Raw genomic sequence first — 21,524 nt, 5'->3', positions numbered from 1 at the left:
AGTCTTCTACAGTTAACAAGGCCATTATTTCTCATGCGACGTTCAATGTAGCCATCTGACTTCTCACCCTAAAGTTATGGATACATTGAGAATCAATGAAATGATAATTTTCTCATTGCACAACCAGTATCAATAGACCAGGCAACCTGACGTGTTGCTCGGCAACAGAACCTGTTATAAATGTATTAATTAATCAAATAAATATACTGCCAACTGTTTGAATGGTGATGTCACCCAACATTTTGGCAAACCGGCTCAGACAAACAAAGCGGATAACCAGGCTTGTCTAATTGAAAACATTTTCTATTACAAAGTAGGAATTAAAACTTCCTTTGCAAACAGAGCCAATAGTTTTGTAATGCATCTCTAAGAAAGCATCCACTGAAGATTAATGAAAAAAGCTAAATTGCATATACAAAATAAGCTGCACTACATACATTTACATGTGATTGTGTTTTGTCATAACATAAACATATCAAAACATGCTTTACTTTCTGCAAATCGTTGTTGGTCACAAAGATTTATTTAATAAGACAGAGATGTTAGAAAAGCACCTGCTATGATTTTATTCATAAGCACTGGCACAAATTTCTAAACCAAACTGAATCATTAATGCTTCTACTGAATCGTAATATGTAGCCTTCTCATAATTATATTAAATCCTGTGCTGCTGATATGAATCATGTTAATATTTAATCATATTTTTAAACACCTTACTATATTATCTAGATGGTTGCTAGTCTGTATGTTTTAAGCACATTACTCGTCGATTCTGCAGTGAAATAAAGGCATATAAATTTGCCATAATAGCTTCCACACACCAATCAATAATGCACAGGACTGGAATAATGATGCTATTGATCATATAAATCTTGCAAACTGACCACAAACTTTCTACACACACAGAGAGAGTAGACCTAATATATATTTGGATACTTAAAATGTCTGAGTGTTATTGGAAAGATGATAAAAGATCAATTTAAGTGGCATCTTGACAAATGACGCAGCTTCTTTTCGGGAATTACTTAAATTTTCTTCATTTTTGCTCAATGACTTGTAACTTTAGTTTTAAGAGGAACAGTACAGAATATCTTACAATCTAAACTTCTTTGTGTTAAATGTTTTGCTTGAAAAGTGTTATGTGCTTACTTTCTTCAAGATAAATGACACTTAACCTTATGCAATTAAGTCAATATATAATTTACAGTAAGTGTGGCTTAAGTCACATTTAATAATCTCACAAAATTTTAGAGGTGATTATACAGTACATATGCCATGCTCACCTATAGGCTGCATTTATTTAATCAAAAATACAGTAAAACTGAATATTGTGAATTATTATTACAATTTATAACAACAAAAAGCACCATAAAACTCCCAAGTCTTATTTGGTCAAAATGATATTTCTTTCTTTTATGCCAAAAATCATTAGGATATTTAGTAAAGATCATTTTCCCTTAGAGATATTTTGTACATTTCCAACCGTAAACATATCAAAACTTTTGAGACAGCTTTAAAGGCTATTTTCTAAATATAAAAAAAAAAAACAATTTCCACCATCAGATTACAGATTTTAAAATAGTTGCATCTCGGCCAAATATTGTTCTATCCTGACAAGCTTATTAATTCGGCTTTCAGATGATGCATGATTCAAAACAACCCTTATGCTTTAGTGGTCAAGAGTCAGATTTTTGTGGAAACCGTGATACAGAATTACTAGATTTTCTTTATATACCATCTGACGCCGTATGCAGATAAGATGTCCTTACAAGTGTATTAAGACTGTTTTGACGCAGCAAGGCTCGACCAATTAGCTCAGTCGCGCTCTTCCTCTTCTTGCTCATCCCCGTTGAATTTCCCACGCGCGCCGTATGTCACATCCGGTTTCAGCACCTAGGACAGCTCGCGCTCGCGCTCAACAGTCTCTCCGCCTCACACAACCAGATACACACAAAGTTTTGGGCTAACCAGACCTCCCTGCGTGACGCTAGACATCCAGAGCCGCTCATTTAACGGGAACGGGAGTCGCAGGGACGCTCTGCGCGCGAGATGCCCAGAGACGGCTGCGCGAGACCGAGTGCTGTTTCTCTGTCATTCTGTTGCTGAGAAGAGAGAGAGAGAGAGAGAAAGAGAGACAGCGAGAGACCGGGGACAGAGGAGAGAGCACCGAAGAGCGGGTCTTAACGAGGCACCGGACCGGATCTGCATGCGAGAGCGAGACCGAGCGAGCGGAGGCGCGAGATGCAGCGCGTGAACAAGCTCTTGAGTCTCATCGTGCTGGTGCTGATGGGCACGGAACTCACGCAAGTAGGTCTATCGCCATCTTTACCTCCCACTCTCTCTTTCTCTCTCTCTCTCTCAAACACACACACACAGCGCGCGCGCGCGCACACACACACACACACACACACACACACACACACACACACACACATACACATCTAACACAGATCCGACTGCGGTGAATTAGCCGAATTAATGGGCAGAAGAGATTAACGAATGGGATTACAAACCCAGAGATATGAAGATTCAATGCTTATACTCAGTGACAGCTCACAGCAAACAATCAACGCACGACCAAGTTGCAGGAAAAGCGAGTTATTTACATATTTGCACCTCGTGTATTAGAGCAAACATTTATGTTACTGTGTATTCAGCCCTCGTGTACTGTTTAATCTGACTTTGCATTCTTTGTTTGGGGTCCCAGGGACTCCAATTCTGTAAGAGTAAAAATCATAACAGCTTTGTGAAAATCCTAACCATTTATTAAGTACACGTTAATATTACTACTTAAATGTATAATTACACTGTAGCAAGGACACCTTCAAATAAAGTGCAACCTAAGCTTTTTATATGTTCTTCTAATGGAATCAACCTCCGTCCAGCAGATATTATCCTAAAGACGACATGCACTTCACAGAAATGTGACCAAATGCTTCTGTTTGGGTCATTTTGAGCATTGAAAATATATATTTGCAGAGAAACACAAAACAGATCTAGCAGAAGTGTATTTTATGTTGCATTTCATTGCACGTATTCATGTTTCTGAGTCCTAAATTATGTTTTAAGTTTGTTATAACAAACTCACATGTATATTATATATCAAGCTGATATAAGTACGTTTTTAAGCTATTGAAGGCCTTGGGAGAACCCAAACAGAACTTGAGAAGTGCTAAGTAATATTAATGCACTTCAGGTTTTGTAGAGCTGTAATTGCACATTGCTATTATTAGCACTACTAATTACATGAAACAGAGTAATTTGAAAAAGTGCACATTAGGGCCTAATTATGATTATTTCACAAAAAGAGAGGGAAAGAAAATTGAAATTTCTCAAATTGGGGCTGGCAAGTCACCACCTGTCATAATGGTTTCTATATACCTTGAGACATATGACATATTTAATTATGCATGAATGAAAATATGATACAGATGTATAGTGTTTAATGGGTTAAACTGTACCTCTATGTTTATTTTAATTGTTCAGCCAATGCAAAACTCAAGTGACACACACACACACACACACACAAACACTGTGATAAATAAACATGCCAAAACAATAAAACCTATAAATGCCCCTTACTTTCATTCATGTCATATTAAATATGGCATCTCCCCCAAAGGTTTACGTCCCTGGTGAAATGGACAGTAATATGGTAAAGTGTTACAAAAAGAAACTAGAGCTCTGCACTAGAGAATTGAAGAGCATTTGGCTGCTCTTACTAACATTACCCAGAGCGCAGTGTTCTTGGCTCCTACATATGCAAACAGGGCTCTTCACGCTTCAGTTATTCCTTTAACCAGCATCTCACTGTAGCATGTATTTTCATATTGATCAGAAAGGATGAGCATGTGAACCATACAGCCTGTGTAAATGTTGCATTAGGCTCGCTGCGGGGCAGCATGCTTACTCGGCGTGTGCGCGCAAGTAAATCTCAAACTGACTCTGCCAAACCCATCAATTACCGCCACGTGGCTCTGTTCATCTTCTCATCTCTGAGATTTACAGCCCATTGAATCGCTGACAATTTGGCATTTTCCTCAGCTTTAGCCAGTTTGAGAAGAAGACCTCGCAACATATACACAAACACATCAAATGTATTCAAGTATTGGATGAAAGACATGTCATATACAATCATTTCATATCCAAAATCACAACTGTCCCATAAATACACAAGAACAAAAACAGCAAAACGCCATTCTGTGATAAGGCTCAGTGTTAAATTAAACACATGAAGTACCTTAGGAGCACAGGTGTGAGCAAACACAACAAAGTCATATGCTCGTCTCTCACAAATGCAGTGATCTAGTTTCAAACTCAGGAAATTGTCATTGTTTGGTAATTGTGCTGTGGAAACTGAGTTGGCCTTCAATTTGTGTGTTTAGGAGGAGCTGAGATGAGTCACACAGCCCATTTTCTGTTCTGAGCATGGCCTACATGCTTTATTACTGGATTCAACACTACATGTTTAGAAACCTAAGAGTTTTATGGATTAATGTCGAAGGAGAGTCTTCTTGAGTTCCTCAAAGAGCTTTTTATCTTTTAGCTCTTTAGAAAACCAGTCTTGTAGTGGTGCTTTAATGGATCAAGAACCAAAGCACTTACCTCAAATATGTATGATGTGACTTCAATATCTTCCAAAGAACACTCTTAAAAATAAAGGTTCTTTATTGGCATCTACGGTTCCTTGAAGAACCTTCAGAAAGAAAATGTTTCTGACAACAGAACTGTTCACTGAAAGATCAATTGGGGGGAAAAAATGGTTCTTCTTAAAAATAAAGGTTCTTTATTGCCATTGATTGTTCAATGAATAACATTTTACTTCCATGGAACCTTTCCATTGCAAAAAAAAAAAAAAAAACACCTTTCATTAAAATGTCCTTCATAGCTAAAAAAAGAAAAAAAAAGAAGGTTATTTTAAGAACTGATTACTGAAAGGTTCTTTGGGGAACCAAAAAATGGTTCTTCTGTGGCATCACAACAAAAAGAAAACCCGTTTGGAACCTTTTTTTTAAGAACTCAAGAAAACTACACATAAAATCACATTGATGGTTCCATGAAGAACCTTAAACATCCATGGAACCTTTACAGTCCACAAAGGGTTCACAACAGGGGAAAAATGTTCTCTAGATTTTTAAAACGCTCCTCACACTAAGAAAAAAAAGGTTATTTTAAGAACTGATCACTGAAAAGTTATTTGGGGAACCAAAGATGGTTCTTCTATGGTATCACTGCAAAATCACGCCTTTGGAATTTTTATTTTTAAGAGTGTATCAATTGTTTTTTTCTTATCAAGTTGAGAAAAAAAATATATTAAAATTCTTTATTTTAAAGAGTGTACAGACCACATCTCAACACCACCTTCAAAAAAACAACATTCATTACCCTAAATGCAAACAAATACAGTACATGTACCATGGTTCCGAAAACACTACTTACTGAACACCATCCACAAACATCTCCTAAAATGTAAATACTCATCACAGAACACCCCTAAACACACACAAAGCACTGCTTAAAACTGCTTACAGCAGCTGAACCTAAACTCAAAAGCTCAATAAGTACACCTACACAACCCACAAAACATCTCCTTAATGGAAATAGCACTCACTGAACACCACTAAGAAAAAAAAGCCCATAACACCACCCACAGAACAGCTGATGGATCTCATACTACAGATTCCCATCATTTCACCCACTCATTATCAACTAGTTTCCAACCTGAACCCGTTTGACAGAATAAGGTCTAAACTGATCTCATTTGAAAATCAGTAACATTATTTAGGTCAGAATGCAAGCTGGAACAAAATATTTCCCCTGACCAAGTTATGCACCAACCATTGATTGGATTCAAATTGATCCATGCAGCAGTTTTTCTAAAGGGCTTAATAGACCTAAAATGATTTGAGTTTGTTTTACAGGAACTTTCAGATAGATAGTGAGGATAGAGATGAGAATCTGATCTTCCTAGTCAGGAGCATCATGCACCACTTAAAGTCCTAGGAAGACGTAAGACCAAAGAATTTCTAATAAATGTCTAATAAATGAGTAGCTCTTTATTTGTATATTAGATATGTCTCACCCAAATGTCCTGTTTTCAATAGAAAAATCACAACTAAACTTGACAGCCAGGGATCATCATGAATTTTTCTGTAGTGAAAATGGTCTTGTGACATGAAGCCATAATGACAGAATGTACTTTTCAGAATGACATAAGTGCAACATTATTTTTTAAACTTCTAGTAATATTTATTTGTATTTGCATTTATATATATATATATATATATATATATATATATATATATATATATATATATATATATATATATATATATATATATATAATTTTAATACATAATTAAAAAATAGTTTAATTGGAATTCATTTAAAATAATCTTTTGTATAACACTTAGCTAATAATTCTGACAGGGCACATGCACATTTAGTTTCATGGCATGATGCTTCTGTTCCCAGCGGTGCTTATGCTGTCTTTTCAATTTGTGTTAATGTCCTAATCGTATTTCAGTATGTAGCCCAAGTCCAAATGTAGAATCCATTCAAACTTCCATTAACGAGAGAGAGAGAGAGAGAGAGAGAGAGAGAATGGGGATAATGTCTCCTTCTTCACCAGCTATAGAATGAATGAGATTAGTTTTTGATTACCACGGTACAGATACACATCTTCTATGGTCTTATCACCTTCATGGAGATAAAGGTCATCACTACGCTCTCATAAAAGAGAATAATCTAGCCTGTGGATGAGAAGAATTATCATATTAGTAATGGCTCTGCCTTTAATCGATTGTGTCTGGTTTTGACTATGAAAGGGAGATAAAAGGAAAGTGTGTGTCTGCGTTTAAAAGGAAACACAAGCTGTTGTTTATATGATGGCATTTCACCAGCAGTGACACTCATTGTTTCTCTCTAGTAACCCAGAAATCACATGCACACACGTTTTTTTGAAATCACCAATCGATAGCAAGACCGATCTATCATCAGCATGCTCTAAATCTTTATATTTGTGTTGTCCATCATATCATTTTGTAGCATCTGAACTGTGAAAGGGCAAGTGTGTGTGTTTACTGCTTTGTAAAGAAAGAGACAGACAGCAGGAGGATACAGAGACACACTGACGGTCCCTTCTGTGTTAAGGGCAATGAATGAAACGAAAAGGTGTGTTGTTACTTTTTAATAATCAGAAATAATTAAGGATATTATAGAGACTATAGGGCAGGCTGTTTTAATCTTTGCCACTAAGAAACTACCTTAATCCAGAAACCTTAGCGAGGGAGAAAATATTAGCAAAAATATATTAAAAATAAAGATTAGCAAACATCAATACATTTAATACATCAGTAAACAGCCTAAACAGCAAAGCAGCCAAAAGACAATATACGAACAACCATTCAGAACAGCCAAGAAACTGCATAGCAAAATATTAACAATAACTAAAGTACACTTAGCAACCAAATTTTTACAAATTACACTCATAACATCTATTCAGACCACCCTAGCAACACTATCATTCACTAAGATTACTTTAGGAGCCTAGCAACATTCCGGGAACTACCCAAAACACCCTAGCAATCAAATTGCTACACACAAACAACTATTTAAAACACCCTAGCAGCTGCGAAGCAACACACAATCACTAAAAACATTTTTAGCAGCATAGCAATGCCCTGGCAACCACCCAAAACACCCTAGTAAACAAATACCACTAATAACCACAAATAACACTAGAGCAACACAAACATCACAAAGTATGCTTTAGAATCATATCAACAGCCCTGGTTACCAATTAGAACATCTTAGCAAATGTACACTTAAATAGCATAGCAACAACCCATAACACCCTAGCAATCCAACTGCAACACACAAACATATTTTCAAACCACTCTAGCAATTGCAAAAAATAAATAAAATAAATAAAAATACAAATTACTAAGCATACTTTAATAGGATAGCAACACCCAGGCAAACACCAAAAACACATTATCAACCATCTGCAACACACAAACAACTATTCAAAACACCTTAAAGCAACATAAGCAACATAAAATCACTAAACACACTTTAGTAGCATTATACCACCCTGGCAACCACCCAAAACACCCTTGAAACTGGCCTGTGAAATTTCCACAGCCGAGCACGACTCATTTTCTTCAAGGAAATGTAAAATCTACCATCTGTTCACACACGAACACACATCGCTCTCCTTCCCCTTACCAAGATATAAAACAGTATTTCCCCAATCACAAAATAAACCTCTATGTTCTGAAGTTTCTGAAGCAGATATTCTGTAAACTAGCAGTGAAAACAGCAGGAGGAACAGACTGCTTGGAGAGGCAGAGGAGGAGGTGCAGGGGTAGGGGAGAGTAAGTGTTCAAACAGCAGGGCTCCGTTCCAAACACCTCTGCAGTATCACGGGCACCACCACGCAGACCATTTCAAGTTGTGCAGGAGAAAACTTTGAGCTTTACTTCTTCCTCCTCTTCCTATCCACACTGCAGAACCATTGGGGAGGTCTTCAGCACAGACGATTGATAAATCACTCATATCGCATTGGACTGTTTTTTTACGCTCAGCCTCAAGCTGAAGGCTTTACAGACCATTACAGATGAGTTACTGCTGCCACAGTCTCCTTCTGTCCACCAGCTCAGATGGTTTCTGCTGGTTCATTCTGAGCCAATCATCATCCAGCACTCCTGATCTCCAGGATATTATCGTTTTGCTGGGGGCTGCAGAAATCGCACAGCCTACACATGAATTATTAAAAGATGATAAAAAGCAGAAAGAACAGTGTTAAAGGGAATCCCAGCTCAAGATTACGGTTTTGCTGCTCTCACATTGATGACAGTAAAATTGATCGCTGTTGCAGCTATAAAAAATGTATATTAGATGTTTACTGCATATCTTGTTTTAGAATTAATAGCAATATTGACCAATACGGACCAATACTTTTGTAAAACTAAAGCTGTTCACCTACAAATAAAAAAAAAAGATGTATTTGCCCTCATGTAGTTTGTTGGACACAAAAGCAGAAAGTGAATGTCAACGCATGCTGTCAAGTTAAAAAATGACCAAAAATAAATAAATAAAAAACATACCAGTACCAGAAAATAAAAAAATAATTTTTTTTTTTTGAGTTTATATGTCACAGTTCTGACTCTATAACATTCAACTGCAAGTTATTAACTCATAATTGTATGAATAGAATCATTTTCTCTCAGTATTGGACTTTTTATCACACAATTGCAAGTTTACATTTCACAATTTTCTCAGAATTGCATGATATGAACTTACTATTCTGACTTTTTTTCTCAGAATTATGAGATTGAACTCACAATTGTGTGTTATATAGTAAGAATTGCAGGATATAAACTTGTAACTGCAAGCGCAAAACTCAGAATTGTGGGATAAAAACTTGCAGTTGCGATAAATAAAGTAAGATCTGCAAAATATAAAGTAGAATATAAGTTATGAGACCCAATAATGAGAATAAAAGATTGTTTTTATGTCTAATAATTGTGTATCAGAGTCAAAATAGCTAGATATAAACTCATAGTTCTGAGAAAATGAGTCAGAATGGCTAGATAATGTGCAAATGACTTTTTTTTATTTACCTTAATTTCTCTCCAACTCCATATGACTGACTTTCTCCTTTTGAACACAAAAGTAAATGTTTAGCAGAATATTCATGCTGCTCATTTCCAATGAAAATAAATGTTAGCAGATGCTGTCGAGGTTCCAAAATGACAGAGTAACAACATGATGACAGTGTTTAACAATCCCTTTAAGGTTTAGCTTTAACCTCATTGGATGAGGTTGTATGTTGATTAGTTTTTTTCATTTTCAATTAGTTGTCTTAACTCCATGAAACAACTCATATAGAAAACTTTTCATTTTTATTCTAGTGTTAATGTGTATAGAGAAATAGCGGATAAACTCAGTGAAGTCCCTGGTGTTGCATAAATTAATCAGAATAGACATTTGGCATTAAGTTTAATTGTTTGATTCATTAGCCAAAAACTTTTATTGAAAAGTATTATTTAGCACAGCTTTTTAATTAATAGATCGTCAGCTTTTTATCAAAAGCCAGAAAGTAATCTAGGTTTGAAAGAAGAATTTAATTAACACAGTCGAGTTCAGAGAGTTTAGAGAGAACTAACGAGACCAAATGTTACATCAAAAATCAAAAAGAACGTCCCAAGGCCACTAATTTGTAAATAAGTGTCTATTTGCCGGTTACAAGTCTGAGGACGTGACACAAGGTCAGCCAAACACCGAGAGCGTTCTAAAAGTATGTACTGCACTATTTTCATGCAAAACACAGTCCTACCACGTGCACTGATATGCTACTCATTAATCTCTGAAATAAAAACAAGCCAGTGTGTTTCAAGTTGTATTGTTCATTGGCAAACATGCTGAGGGATCTCAAGGCCAAACAAATTCAAGCCCAGAGTGATTTGTGCTGAAGTAACCTTATTTCTATGGCTCTATCTTTCATTCACTCCGTCTCTCTTTTATGTCTCTCTCCATCTCCTCTCACATAAAAATGCGACCAAAGTGCAGGATGGTAACCATGTTCCCTATAGGGATGACATGTTCGAAAGATGTTTTATAGGATCAATTTGCCTAAAAATGAAAAAATTCATAATTTACTCACCCTCATGTTGGTCCAACCTCTGATTTCTTCCATCGAGCACCAAAGGAGACGTTTAGCAGAATGACAAAGCTGCTCATTTTCATTCAGTAAAAGTTAAACTGTGAAAATGAAGGAAATACATTAAAGGAATATACCACAATTGTGAATTTGCTGAAAAGGTACTCACCCTCAGGCAATCCACGATGTAAATAAGTTTGTGTCTTCAATAAATTAGGATAAATGTAGCATTGCATTACTTGCTCACCAGTGGATCCTCTGCAGTGAATGGGTGCCGTCAGAATGAGAATCCAAACAGCTGATAAAACAACAAGCCACAAGTAATCCACACCACTCAGTGAGCAAGTGATGTAATGCTAAAGAACTCCATATCTGTGCTCATGAAGAAACAAACTTATCTACAACTTGCCCTGAGGGTAAGTTCTTATTTTGGGTGAACTATTCCTTTACAAAAGTATACTTCAAGTCGTGCATTAAATTTCAAGTCACATCATAGCTCTGCGAGAAGAACAGTCTGAAATTTCAGTCTTAACATTTCAAACTTCACTGACAGCTGTGGTCACCATTCACTTGCACTGTAAGGAAAAGAACACCTTGGACATTCCGTTATAAATAACTATTTTTGTGTTCTTTGGGAAACCATACAGAAAAACATACAGATTTAAGGACAGGAGGATGAGTAAATGATGGCAGTTCTAGTCCTTTAATGCCAGTACAGAAAGATCGGATCATTGTGGATCCACAAGCAAACCAAAAAAGTGTGCATGGGTTTGTATGTAATAGACAGTGACAGGCCCGGAAAGAATATCTGCCCTAGATTCAGTGTTTTAGATGTTTTCTGTCTGATGTTTTATTAAAGTGAGGTTGGATATGCTGACAGAGACACAACTGGATGCCTGACACTCCCCGAATATCTCTCAGCCCGTTTCTCTCTCACTCAAAGGTCAGTCTACGTAAAGTGACACACCTATGACACCCCCCCCCCCCCCCCCCCCTGTTTACTTTGGAATTGTAAACTTTTATAGGGTTTTTGTCTGTTCTTTAAATTCAGCTTCTATTCTCTTTTAAGGGGGAACACACACTCGCTGCATATATACAGTGTGTATATATATATATATATATATATATATATATATATATATATATATATATATATATATAAACTTGATTTCCCTGTTCAGCAAAACTTTTCATATTTTAAACTCAAGTTTTAAAAAGGCAGGATACCATTATGACAACTTACGCCATTTAGTATGACAAAATGCAAGTGCAGGGGACAAAGTTAAACGTACAAACTGAACTGTATCTATTTTTCCCTGGGCAATAACAGTATAATTATTTAAAACTTTTATGTAGCCTGAACTTAGAGAAAAATTGTCCTGAGAAATATTCACTGGGAAGAAGTGTGACACGTAGTCCCGGTTTCCCCAGATTATTTATATTATATGGTTATTTTTGGGATCACGATTCATGCACCTCTAACCATGACGTGTTTTTCACCTCTTACTGTGTCACGACTACTCACTGACATGTCTAGGTCTGTGAATAATAGGTGTTAAACGAGTGATGCATGAGACTGCACTACTCGTTCTGTCATAGTGCCAGATAGAGGTCGGGTGTAATAGCATGACAGTACCGCCGATCACAGCACGGGGGCGCTCGAGTCATTCTAATGCTGACTGAATTAATGCACTTATGGCACTGAATGTGTAAGATGCATGCAGGGCGGGCCCTTTCCGGGACCCTCTTATATATATATAATCCATCTGCACATGTGCATATCAGATATTTACATATGTTTAAGGTTGCAATAAAGAGATTCCAAGCAAATATGCCACTTATGTTTCCATTTATTTCACAGGCGCTTCTCTTGACACATCTTGTGAGTTCTTTAATGGTAGCTACTATTTCTGGAAAAAAAAACACTGATTAAAAGTGACTTATGACAGGGTGCTTGTTAAAATAACACTTTAGCTGTGTGTATTTAAAGTCAAAACAACGTTTCAGTAACAACAAGTGACATTACAAGTCAGAAAACACCAAGTCGCGTTCGCCTGAAGCTGTAACCATAGCAACAGAATCCCGCTTGCGTTTTTTCTTTTTTTACATTCAGAATAGAACAGAAAACTATAGAACTGTCCTTTTAACCTCATTTTAGATTTTCAAATTACATTTTTAAACACACACACACACACAAAACCGCAAAAATGTTGTTTAAAACGTCTTCTTAAACGGTTACCCGTTTGGCACCAAAGAGAAAACTTTGCGCGAAAAGAACCTCAGGAGAATTTGCTGAAAAAAAAATAAAATAAAATAAAAATAATAATTAATATATATATATATATATATATATATATATATATATATATATATATATATATATATATATATACACTGACCGAAAATTTGGTGATGATCTCAACAGAGCAACAGCAGTAAAGGGCCCGCGGGAGAAATGGGCTCATTATTCAGTCGCATTGACCCGGACTGGGGCGTGACATTGGGATGCTCGGTTTACAACCGTTCCGGTCGCGTGGCTATGAAAATATCGGGCTATTAACGCGATCCGTTGCCAACTGCAAATCCCCGGTGGCGTGTCTCGTGAGCAGAGAGGCGCTTGACGCGTTCACGCGCTCCCTTATATAGGAACGTGTGGCGCCGCCTCCTTTCTCATCCACGGAGAGCAGTCGGTGTGTGCAGTTGTAATCTATCCTGAGTAATTCACTTGCGTGGGGAGGCGGACCAATAAGGGCGTGAACGCACACAAAAAAGGCACGGATAACGGAAAAGACACCAGACGAGAGCAGCGCGCGGAGACGAGGGTCACAGCCGCTCAGTTTTGATCACTTTAACAACATCGGACTCCATTCAGTCACTGGCAATCAAGATGAGCACAGTGAAACAGTCCGAACCGGGACCGTCAGAGGAGATGATGCGGATGATGGTGATGCACGAGGCGCTCACGGGCAGCGATGCTCGCCGTTACGGTTCCCCGGTGGCTTGTGTAGAATGAGAGTTTGGGTCAGTGCGCAGAGATGTCGGTGCCTTTGCTGAAGATCGGTGTGGTGCTCAGCACCATGGCAATGATCACCAACTGGATGTCCCAGACACTGCCATCACTAGTGGGGCTCAACACCACCAAACTGACCGCGGCGCAGGGCGGTTATCCTGACCGGAGTATAGGAGTAAGTCTCGGGTTATTTCCCCGCAAAATTCAAACGAAAAGTTCAGATATTAAGCCTTTAATATGTAAATTAATTTCCGCTGTTGCAGCATGCCACAACTCCCGTTTTCCACATTTAAAAGCGATTTTATATACAAATATTCGATCTTTTGCATTCTGTTCCATTAATTCTTTAAACATTTCCAATGCAGGACGGTGTGTACACGCCTCCTTGCAATTTCTCCGTTTAAAAAAGTGGCGTTCTCGGACCTGCTGATTGTGATGTCATGGAATTTCGAACGCTGAGCGCATTAATATTACAATTCACAATGTTTTCTCGTTCTGACTAGTTCTTTTTTATATCTAAAACACAATTGCTGCAATAAGGCAGTAGATATCCGGATCATTTTTTGTGTGATTTTATTTGAATGAGCATGAAAAGCCCACTGAAATAAACAAAGGCATGAAGCGTTTTAACACGACTTGAGTCCCTAAAGTTCTTTCGAACGCAAGAACGTGTTTTGAGCACATTTTAACTTATGTTAAAAAATGAAACAAATAAGCTACATCAGTAAACACACTGTAGATGTAACGCAGTTGTGTAGCTCTTTCGTGGTTCAGTCTTTTATCACTTTCAGGGAAAATGAATATAAACAAAAATCTGTGGGGTTTACAACGGGCCAGATTAAAAATGGAACATAACACGAAAGGCTGCAAAGCAGGCGGAATCAAAGTCTTGTGTAGTGTTGTAATGCTCCACTGGTGTGGAGACTGTGGAGATTTTGGATTCTCCAGACCTGCATCAGTGGATGTTCATCAGTCCTCCATCTGTCCCTCACTCTCATCAACTCCAGACAGACTGTGATTGGATCTGTAACTCAACAGTAGTTCAATAATGACACAGCTGAGCAGGACAGATCGCCTCTCTCAAACAGCTGTCAGTCAAATAGACTACAAAACTGTGCGAGTGAATGAGGCTGATGTAAAGCTGCTGCGTTTTGATTGGTGGGTGGGGATGTGGGCGTGGTCTGACGTGGCACGGGCAGATGGGATTTTGAGTAATTTTGTGTCATGTGATTGTAATGACAATAAGTCTGGGATTATAAATGAAAATATGAAGTTTAGATATAATATATTTTTCATTGCAGGTTTTACCTGCTAACCCAGAGGAGTCCTGGCAGGTGTACAGCTCGGCTCAGGACAGCGAGGGCAGGTGTGTGTGTACGGTCGTCGCACCTCAGCAGACCATGTGCTCAAGGGATGCCCGCACCAAACAACTCCGCCAGTTACTGGAAAAGGTGACCTCCTGACCCATAATGCTCTATTGCTTTGCCCTTGGGCATCATGTTACCTATCTGAAGTTGACACAGAATCCATGACAACCAGAGCTTTCCTCCAGAGATCAAAGAGACCTAGAGGCATAAGCCTTACAACAACATTATTCGCATACAAACACTGCGAGTTAATGAGCTCCTCTGGAACACTGCTGGCGCAAAGGCAACAGCCTTTCCTCAGAAAGACAATGATGCAACTCCTCGGACACATCAAATCATTAGAAGACGTGGTATAGCTGCAGAACTCGCTAGTTTGGTTTGCCGAAGGTCACTAGATTTGTTATATATTGATGTTTAGAGTTGATAAATTTAAACGTTTCTTCAAAAACTTATCATTTTAAGATTGGTGGAAGTTCAAGAAAAAGTTATTTTTTGGTAAAAAAGGATTAACAAGTTAAATATCAAATTATTAAAATATAAAATGTAATATCTTGTTAAATATGTAGTTATATTAATCATCGCATGTTGTCATAAAAATAATAAAAATAATTTTTGGAAATGAAAGAATATTTAAAAAATTAAAACACTGCAGTTTTGTTAAAGAGGATAACAAACTGAAGATATATAATACATTCATTATCATTTTATATTTATTTAATATATTTGTTTTCAAAGTATATACATAACATATAACAAATAAATTTAATAAATAAAAAATTCTAAACAAAAAAAATAAACTCAATATTTTGTGTATATATATATGTATATATATACTCTTCTTATTCTGTGTGTATTTTAAGGTGCAAAACATGACGCAATCAATCCAAGTATTGGACCAGCGGACCCAGAGGGACCTGCAGTACGTTGTAAAGATGGAAGATCAGCTCCGTGGCCTGGAGACCAAATTCAGACAGGTGGAGGAGAACCACAAACAAAACATCGCCAAGCAATACAAGGTGAACACACAATTAAATGCAAGCAGTGCACATATTTCACATGAATGCACACATCGTTCCACACTTTCATACACAAACACTCCAGATTGCATGCACACTTATAAATACTTGTGTGATTTTTGCCAAATGTGCAGACCTGTCTGATTCGATCCAAACAATTAGTGAACTTTTATTAGTTTTGTATTTTTACGTTTGAGAACAGAAGAATGCAAAACTAAATATGCATTATTAAATTAAAAATAATAATAAGAAGAACAAAAATAAACTAAAATAGAAATAAACATTACATATTAATTATAAATAATGGATCTGCACATTTCGCTTTTTCTATTATGTACCAATCAAAGAATCCCATGACACACTATACGACCTGACACATGCATGGACTGTAATTTTGTTTGCACTTTGTAACACAAGCGTGAGTGTGCGAGTGCATGAGATGTGCGTGTGTGTTTGTGAGAGCACGTGAATGTGTTAGCTAGGTTAGTGAGTTAGCTCCCTGTGCTGAGTGTGTTGTTTCTTGCTTGCAGGGCTAACTATAAAGACATGATAGGAGAGCCAGAGGCCAGAAGAGGCAGGTCTAACCCACGATTGGCTGAAGTGGGCGTCAGTCACGCTGTTTATGTCACGATTCTCATATTCTATTCGACATTAGCTGTAAGAAACACTTCTCCCCCCTCCCTTATCCAACCACCAATTAGATCTCCTCCTGCATGCTACTCTAAAGAATTGTTACCTATTATTACGTTTCATTGCTATATTGCTATTATTATTACTACCATTATTATTCTCATCTTTGCTAGTATTGCTTAAGTTTTTTATTATTATTATTACTCTTATTATTTGTCACTATGAGTCTTTGGTTTTTGAAGTAATATGCGTTTTTGGAAGTCAAAAATTTAATCTTAACATCACATTGTTGTATGTGAGTTGTAATTTCAGCATGTGTCCCTTTCTGCTGTTGCATTCTAAACGACAACTAATAAAGTCTTTTCCCAATTGTTTACCGTGTTCAGAGCATTTGATTTCGTCGATAAATGTTTGTAGATATATGATTTTTGTACGAATACGAGTAGTTTTACTGCATCTTGGCCTCTGGTCTCTCACTGGCTCTACAAGCATACACACACACAAACATAACCTGCTAAAAATAAACTTTTTATTGGTTTATTGAAGAACTTCAGCAAAAAAATCCTCTTATTAAATATCTTTTCTCAGGGTTCTTGATGTGCTATATGCTAATTTAAGTATGTATTACAATTATGCTCTTGATATTAGCATCATTTGTTAACAAAAGTATATTTTTTTAAGAATCAGTAAATGCACAAAGTGGCCAAAAGTATGTGGACACATTAAATTTAAAAGATTTTCCACTACAACGTCACTTAAAGATGTATAAAATCAAGACTATAACTCAAAACACTATATTTACCTTGTGAAAAATAATTACACAATATAATATCTTTTATATACTTAAGTACAGACTGACACTTACAGTAAGTGCATATTATTTACAATTAAACTGTTTTAGTTTACATTTATATTAAATTAATTTAGAGTGATTTTAGGACTTAAGTTTATTGTACTGCTGAATGTGCAGACAGGCATTTATGGTAAATTAAAATCATATCATTATTTACGGGTCCTTTGTAATGATTATATTGCGATTTAATAAATTTACACAAATAAATATCTCTAAACGTAACATTGCATAACACACTGTAGTTAAAATTATAATCAAGTACTTTACGTGCACTTTAGTATGTTAGTTAACACACTGAATTAAGTGTATTTCTTCAAAGTAAGACAATTTGACATTATAACAATTTAACAAAGTGTACCACATCTGCCTCAAAGTAAAACATCTGAAAGCATTATCTGCAAGTACAGTGTTTTAAAAATATAATTTTAAAATATTAAGTACTATACAAGTGCACATTCAATACAACTAATACTATTCTATACGAAAAATACACTTCTTTTGGACAAGGGTAAACAAGCATTTAAATTAGAAGAGAGCATTTTTGCACTTAGCAAAGTAAAAAAAAAAAAAAAAATTATAATAATATATATAAAGGTTAATCCAGTCGTTTGGTGGGGAAAAACTGGACTGACCTGCACATAACCCAGACCTGAACATAGAAGACCTTTGTAACCTTTTTCGATCATCCAACATTGATTCCTGAGCTGACTGATGCTCAGGAGCAGATCTCTGCATCCTTGTTCCAGCATCCAGAAAAACTTTTCCAGAACTGTAGCAACTGTAATAGAGGCAAAACAAAGATGAAATGCTCATTAACACCATAATCAATAGTTATAAAGATGACAATAACGTTTAGCATCCAAACCGATGCAAAATAACTTTTTCTTTATTATAAGCTCACTGCAGTTTTGTTGTCCGCTTGTGCTCTTTATAGTCAGGTGAATTATAAAATAAGCCATTATCAATATAATTGTGGTGTGGCCTCTGCCGTTCTTTTAAATTGAGAACGATATCTTTATCGCTATAGTTTTATCCTTGATGTGAACAGGTCTCAACTCATCATAAATGCCAATGATTTAGAAAATTTTAAGCAGATTGGTGTGGTGTTTAGATGTCCACATACTTTGAGGCAGATGTGGTTTCTATAAGAATTCCAATGGCTGTAAAACCCCTTTGAAACTTTTATTTTAAGAGTGTCCAGATGAACAAACACACTATACACAACAGTATTCGACACCTAGATTGTTCAAATTAAAAGCAAGGGTTCAGACAGGTTATAGAACGCACAGTAGGCAAGACTTTCCAACATTTCAACGTTACATACTTACAGGCCATAAAGGCAAAAATGGCGGAGCTGCGTCCGCTGATTCCCGTACTGGAGGAGTACAAAGCGGATGCGCGGCTGGTTCAGCAGTTTAAGGAGGAGGTGCAGAACTTGACGTCCAGCCTCGGCCTCCTCCAGCAGGAGATGGGAGCCTATGACTATGACGACCTGCACTCCCGCGTGATTAGTCTTGAGGAGCGGCTACGTGCGTGCATGCAGAAGCTTGGTAAGACACACAACAAATACATGTTTATCTTTCTCAAAAAAGTTTACCCAAGACATGATAGTGGCTCAACACTGTTTGAATTTCAGGTACAGTATAAAATAAACTCAATTTGTGGCACAATGTTGATCATCCCAAAATTTGTTGAATGTTGAAAAATTACTGTTTCAATATTACAGCCACAAGATGTAAACCATAGGCATTCTTTTTTGTGTAGATTCCAATTTTACCACTTTAGCATGAAAAAAATAAGTTTGATATTTTATGATATTTGATATTTGTTAAACATAACCATACATTTGATGTGCAGTGAAATGCTTTTTCGACTTTCTGCACAAATAAAATGAAATAATAATAAAAAACATAAAATTACATAAATTAACATATATTAGAAAAATATTAGGATTTACAACACCATGTAGTTAAAAAAAAACTTTTAAAAAAGTAAAAAAAATTGTAAACCTTTACAGCTAAAACAATACACATTTTAACAGGACAAATTTTATAAAATAATCATCTCACTGTAAATACTCCAGAAATCAAAGTTGGCCTGTTAACTTCCATTGTACGTGTGTTGTTATCACATATAATTGTCAAATTATTTTTGTGCCAATTAAAAGTATGCCACATGTTTGAACCAACGTTGTAGAATTAATTTAAGAAAAGCTATCATTTTAGAATTAAAACAAGCAGTATTTACTTAATTTATGAATCATTTTTTTTATTTGAGGACATTGCCAAGAGAAGATGATGACTTTGTCTGATTTAGCTGCTCACAGACTAAACATGAGTCACAAATATACCGACTCAAGTGTGCCAGTAGACGCTGGACTTTCTAACACAAGTCAAAATGTCATGGGTATGAGCCGCCATGTGTCACAATCAACTGACCATTAATCAAGAGTGTGATGGTAATCAATTAATAATTAACGCTTTTAAAAAATAAAGGTTCTTAGCAGCATCTCAGGTTCAAAGAACTTTCTGATCAAGAATTATTTTGGCCAGTTCCAAATTTTCTGTGTGGTTATTTGGAAATTGAACAAAGTTTTTATCACTATATAGGTTCTTATGGTCATAAACACATAAAAAGAAACATCTTTATTGGCATCCATGGATTCATTAATAACCTTTAATATCCATAGAACCTTTCTATTTCAGGTTTTATATAGTGGAAAGAGTTCTTGGAAATGGAACTGTTCATTGAAAGGAAAATGGTTTTTCTATGACATTATTGCAAAAAAAGAAAAAAAAACCTTCTCTAGGTTACGCATGTAACCATGATTCCGCAAGGGAATGAGACGCTGTGTCAAAAAAACGCTATAAGGAACGCGTTTAGTGTGAGCGACTCTGAATATCGTGTGCAATCTGTCCAATGGAAGAGCATAGCACACTAGCAAATGGTCTGATTTTCTCCACAGGGCAGCTCTGTGGACGTAGGTGTACAGCACTTGAACTGGACACATACAGTTTATCTTCTCTTGGTCAGGCTCCCGAAAGGGAAGAGGGCAGAAGGCCTGGAGCACTACAGGTTGTGGTGTGACAGAGGGAAACTTAGGGACATATCCAGCTCGAGGGTATATGAACGCTTTGGCCATGGCAGATGAAAAGCCAAGATAAGTAGGGGCCACTGAGAGGGCCTGAAGATCTCTGACTCTCCTCAGAGAGGTGATAGCCAACAGAAAGGTAGTTTTGAGGGTTAGATGTCTGTCTCATATGTCTTGTATTGGCTCAAATGGAGCTTTACAAAGGGCCTCTAACACCACGACCATGTCCCACGGGGGAATACGGGACCATACTGGAGGTCTCAGCCTCAGCGCACCACGGAGGAAACCGAGAGGGACATGGTAGGCCGCATTGGCCGCCACATAATGAAAAAAATGGAGTGGGTCAACCCTGCAGAGAGCCTGGCTTGCAGAAGCTCCAGAACTGTAGCAACTTGGCAGTTAGCTGGGTCAAGCTGATGGTCTCTGCACCATGAGGTGAAGAGTTTGCACCTCAGGGCGTACAGTTTCCTCGTTGAGGGAGCTCTGCATTGGAGGATGGTCTCAACTTCCTCGGTTGAGCGACCAGATGCTATGAGCTGTGGCCCTTCAGGGGCCACACCCACAGCTTCCACAACTCCGGGCGAGGGTGAATTATCGTGCCCTGCGCCTGTGAGAGTAGGTCTGTCCTGATCTGTATCTCCCACAGAGAGCTGTTGAGGAGCGGGACCAGATCTGCGAACCATACTCAGCCCGGCCAGAACGGGGCTACTAACAACAGACGGACCCCGTCCCGGCGTACTCTCGCCAGAACTCCTGGGAGCAGAGCATTAGGGGGAAATGCGTACAGACGAAGCCTCTCCATATCTGCTTCACCACCTAGGGGTGACGATTCCATTCCCCGGGCCTCGGCCCCTGCCTCAACAATATGTCTGCTCCCATATTTAATTTCCC

The 21,524-nt window shown here is 37.3% G+C and overlaps 1 protein-coding gene and 1 long non-coding RNA gene across 5 annotated transcripts in view; one reads left to right on the top strand and one right to left on the bottom strand.

The window, feature by feature from the left end:
• The first annotated feature begins 1,864 nt into the window (after positions 1–1,864).
• LOC127986056 (noelin) overlaps positions 1,865–21,524 on the top strand; it is a 29,795-nt gene continuing 10,135 nt past the window's right edge. The window contains exons 1-5 of one of the 4 annotated variants that reach the window (XM_052588253.1): positions 1,865–2,307; positions 14,978–15,127; positions 15,904–16,059; positions 18,873–19,092; positions 19,820–19,948. In XM_052588253.1, coding sequence (XP_052444213.1) covers positions 2,242–2,307; positions 14,978–15,127; positions 15,904–16,059; positions 18,873–19,092; positions 19,820–19,948 — 721 coding nt within the window. In that variant the 5' untranslated portion in view covers positions 1,865–2,241. Of the gene's footprint in view, positions 2,308–13,327; positions 13,852–14,977; positions 15,128–15,903; positions 16,060–18,872; positions 19,093–19,819; positions 19,949–21,524 lie in introns of those variants that run through there. The other 3 variants (XM_052588252.1, XM_052588255.1, XM_052588254.1) reach the window with 3 other exon arrangements.
• Positions 7,245–10,795, bottom strand: LOC127986067 (uncharacterized). Its single transcript, XR_008160761.1, has 3 exons — positions 10,670–10,795; positions 9,627–9,663; positions 7,245–8,759 (listed from the first exon to the last, which is right to left on the bottom strand). It is a non-coding gene; the product is annotated as an uncharacterized LOC127986067 (long non-coding RNA).

The sequence above is a fragment of the Carassius gibelio genome, chromosome B21 (assembly GCF_023724105.1).
Source record: "Carassius gibelio isolate Cgi1373 ecotype wild population from Czech Republic chromosome B21, carGib1.2-hapl.c, whole genome shotgun sequence".
Lineage (NCBI taxonomy): Eukaryota > Metazoa > Chordata > Actinopteri > Cypriniformes > Cyprinidae > Carassius > Carassius gibelio.
This window is presented reverse-complemented; position numbering and strand designations above follow the sequence as displayed.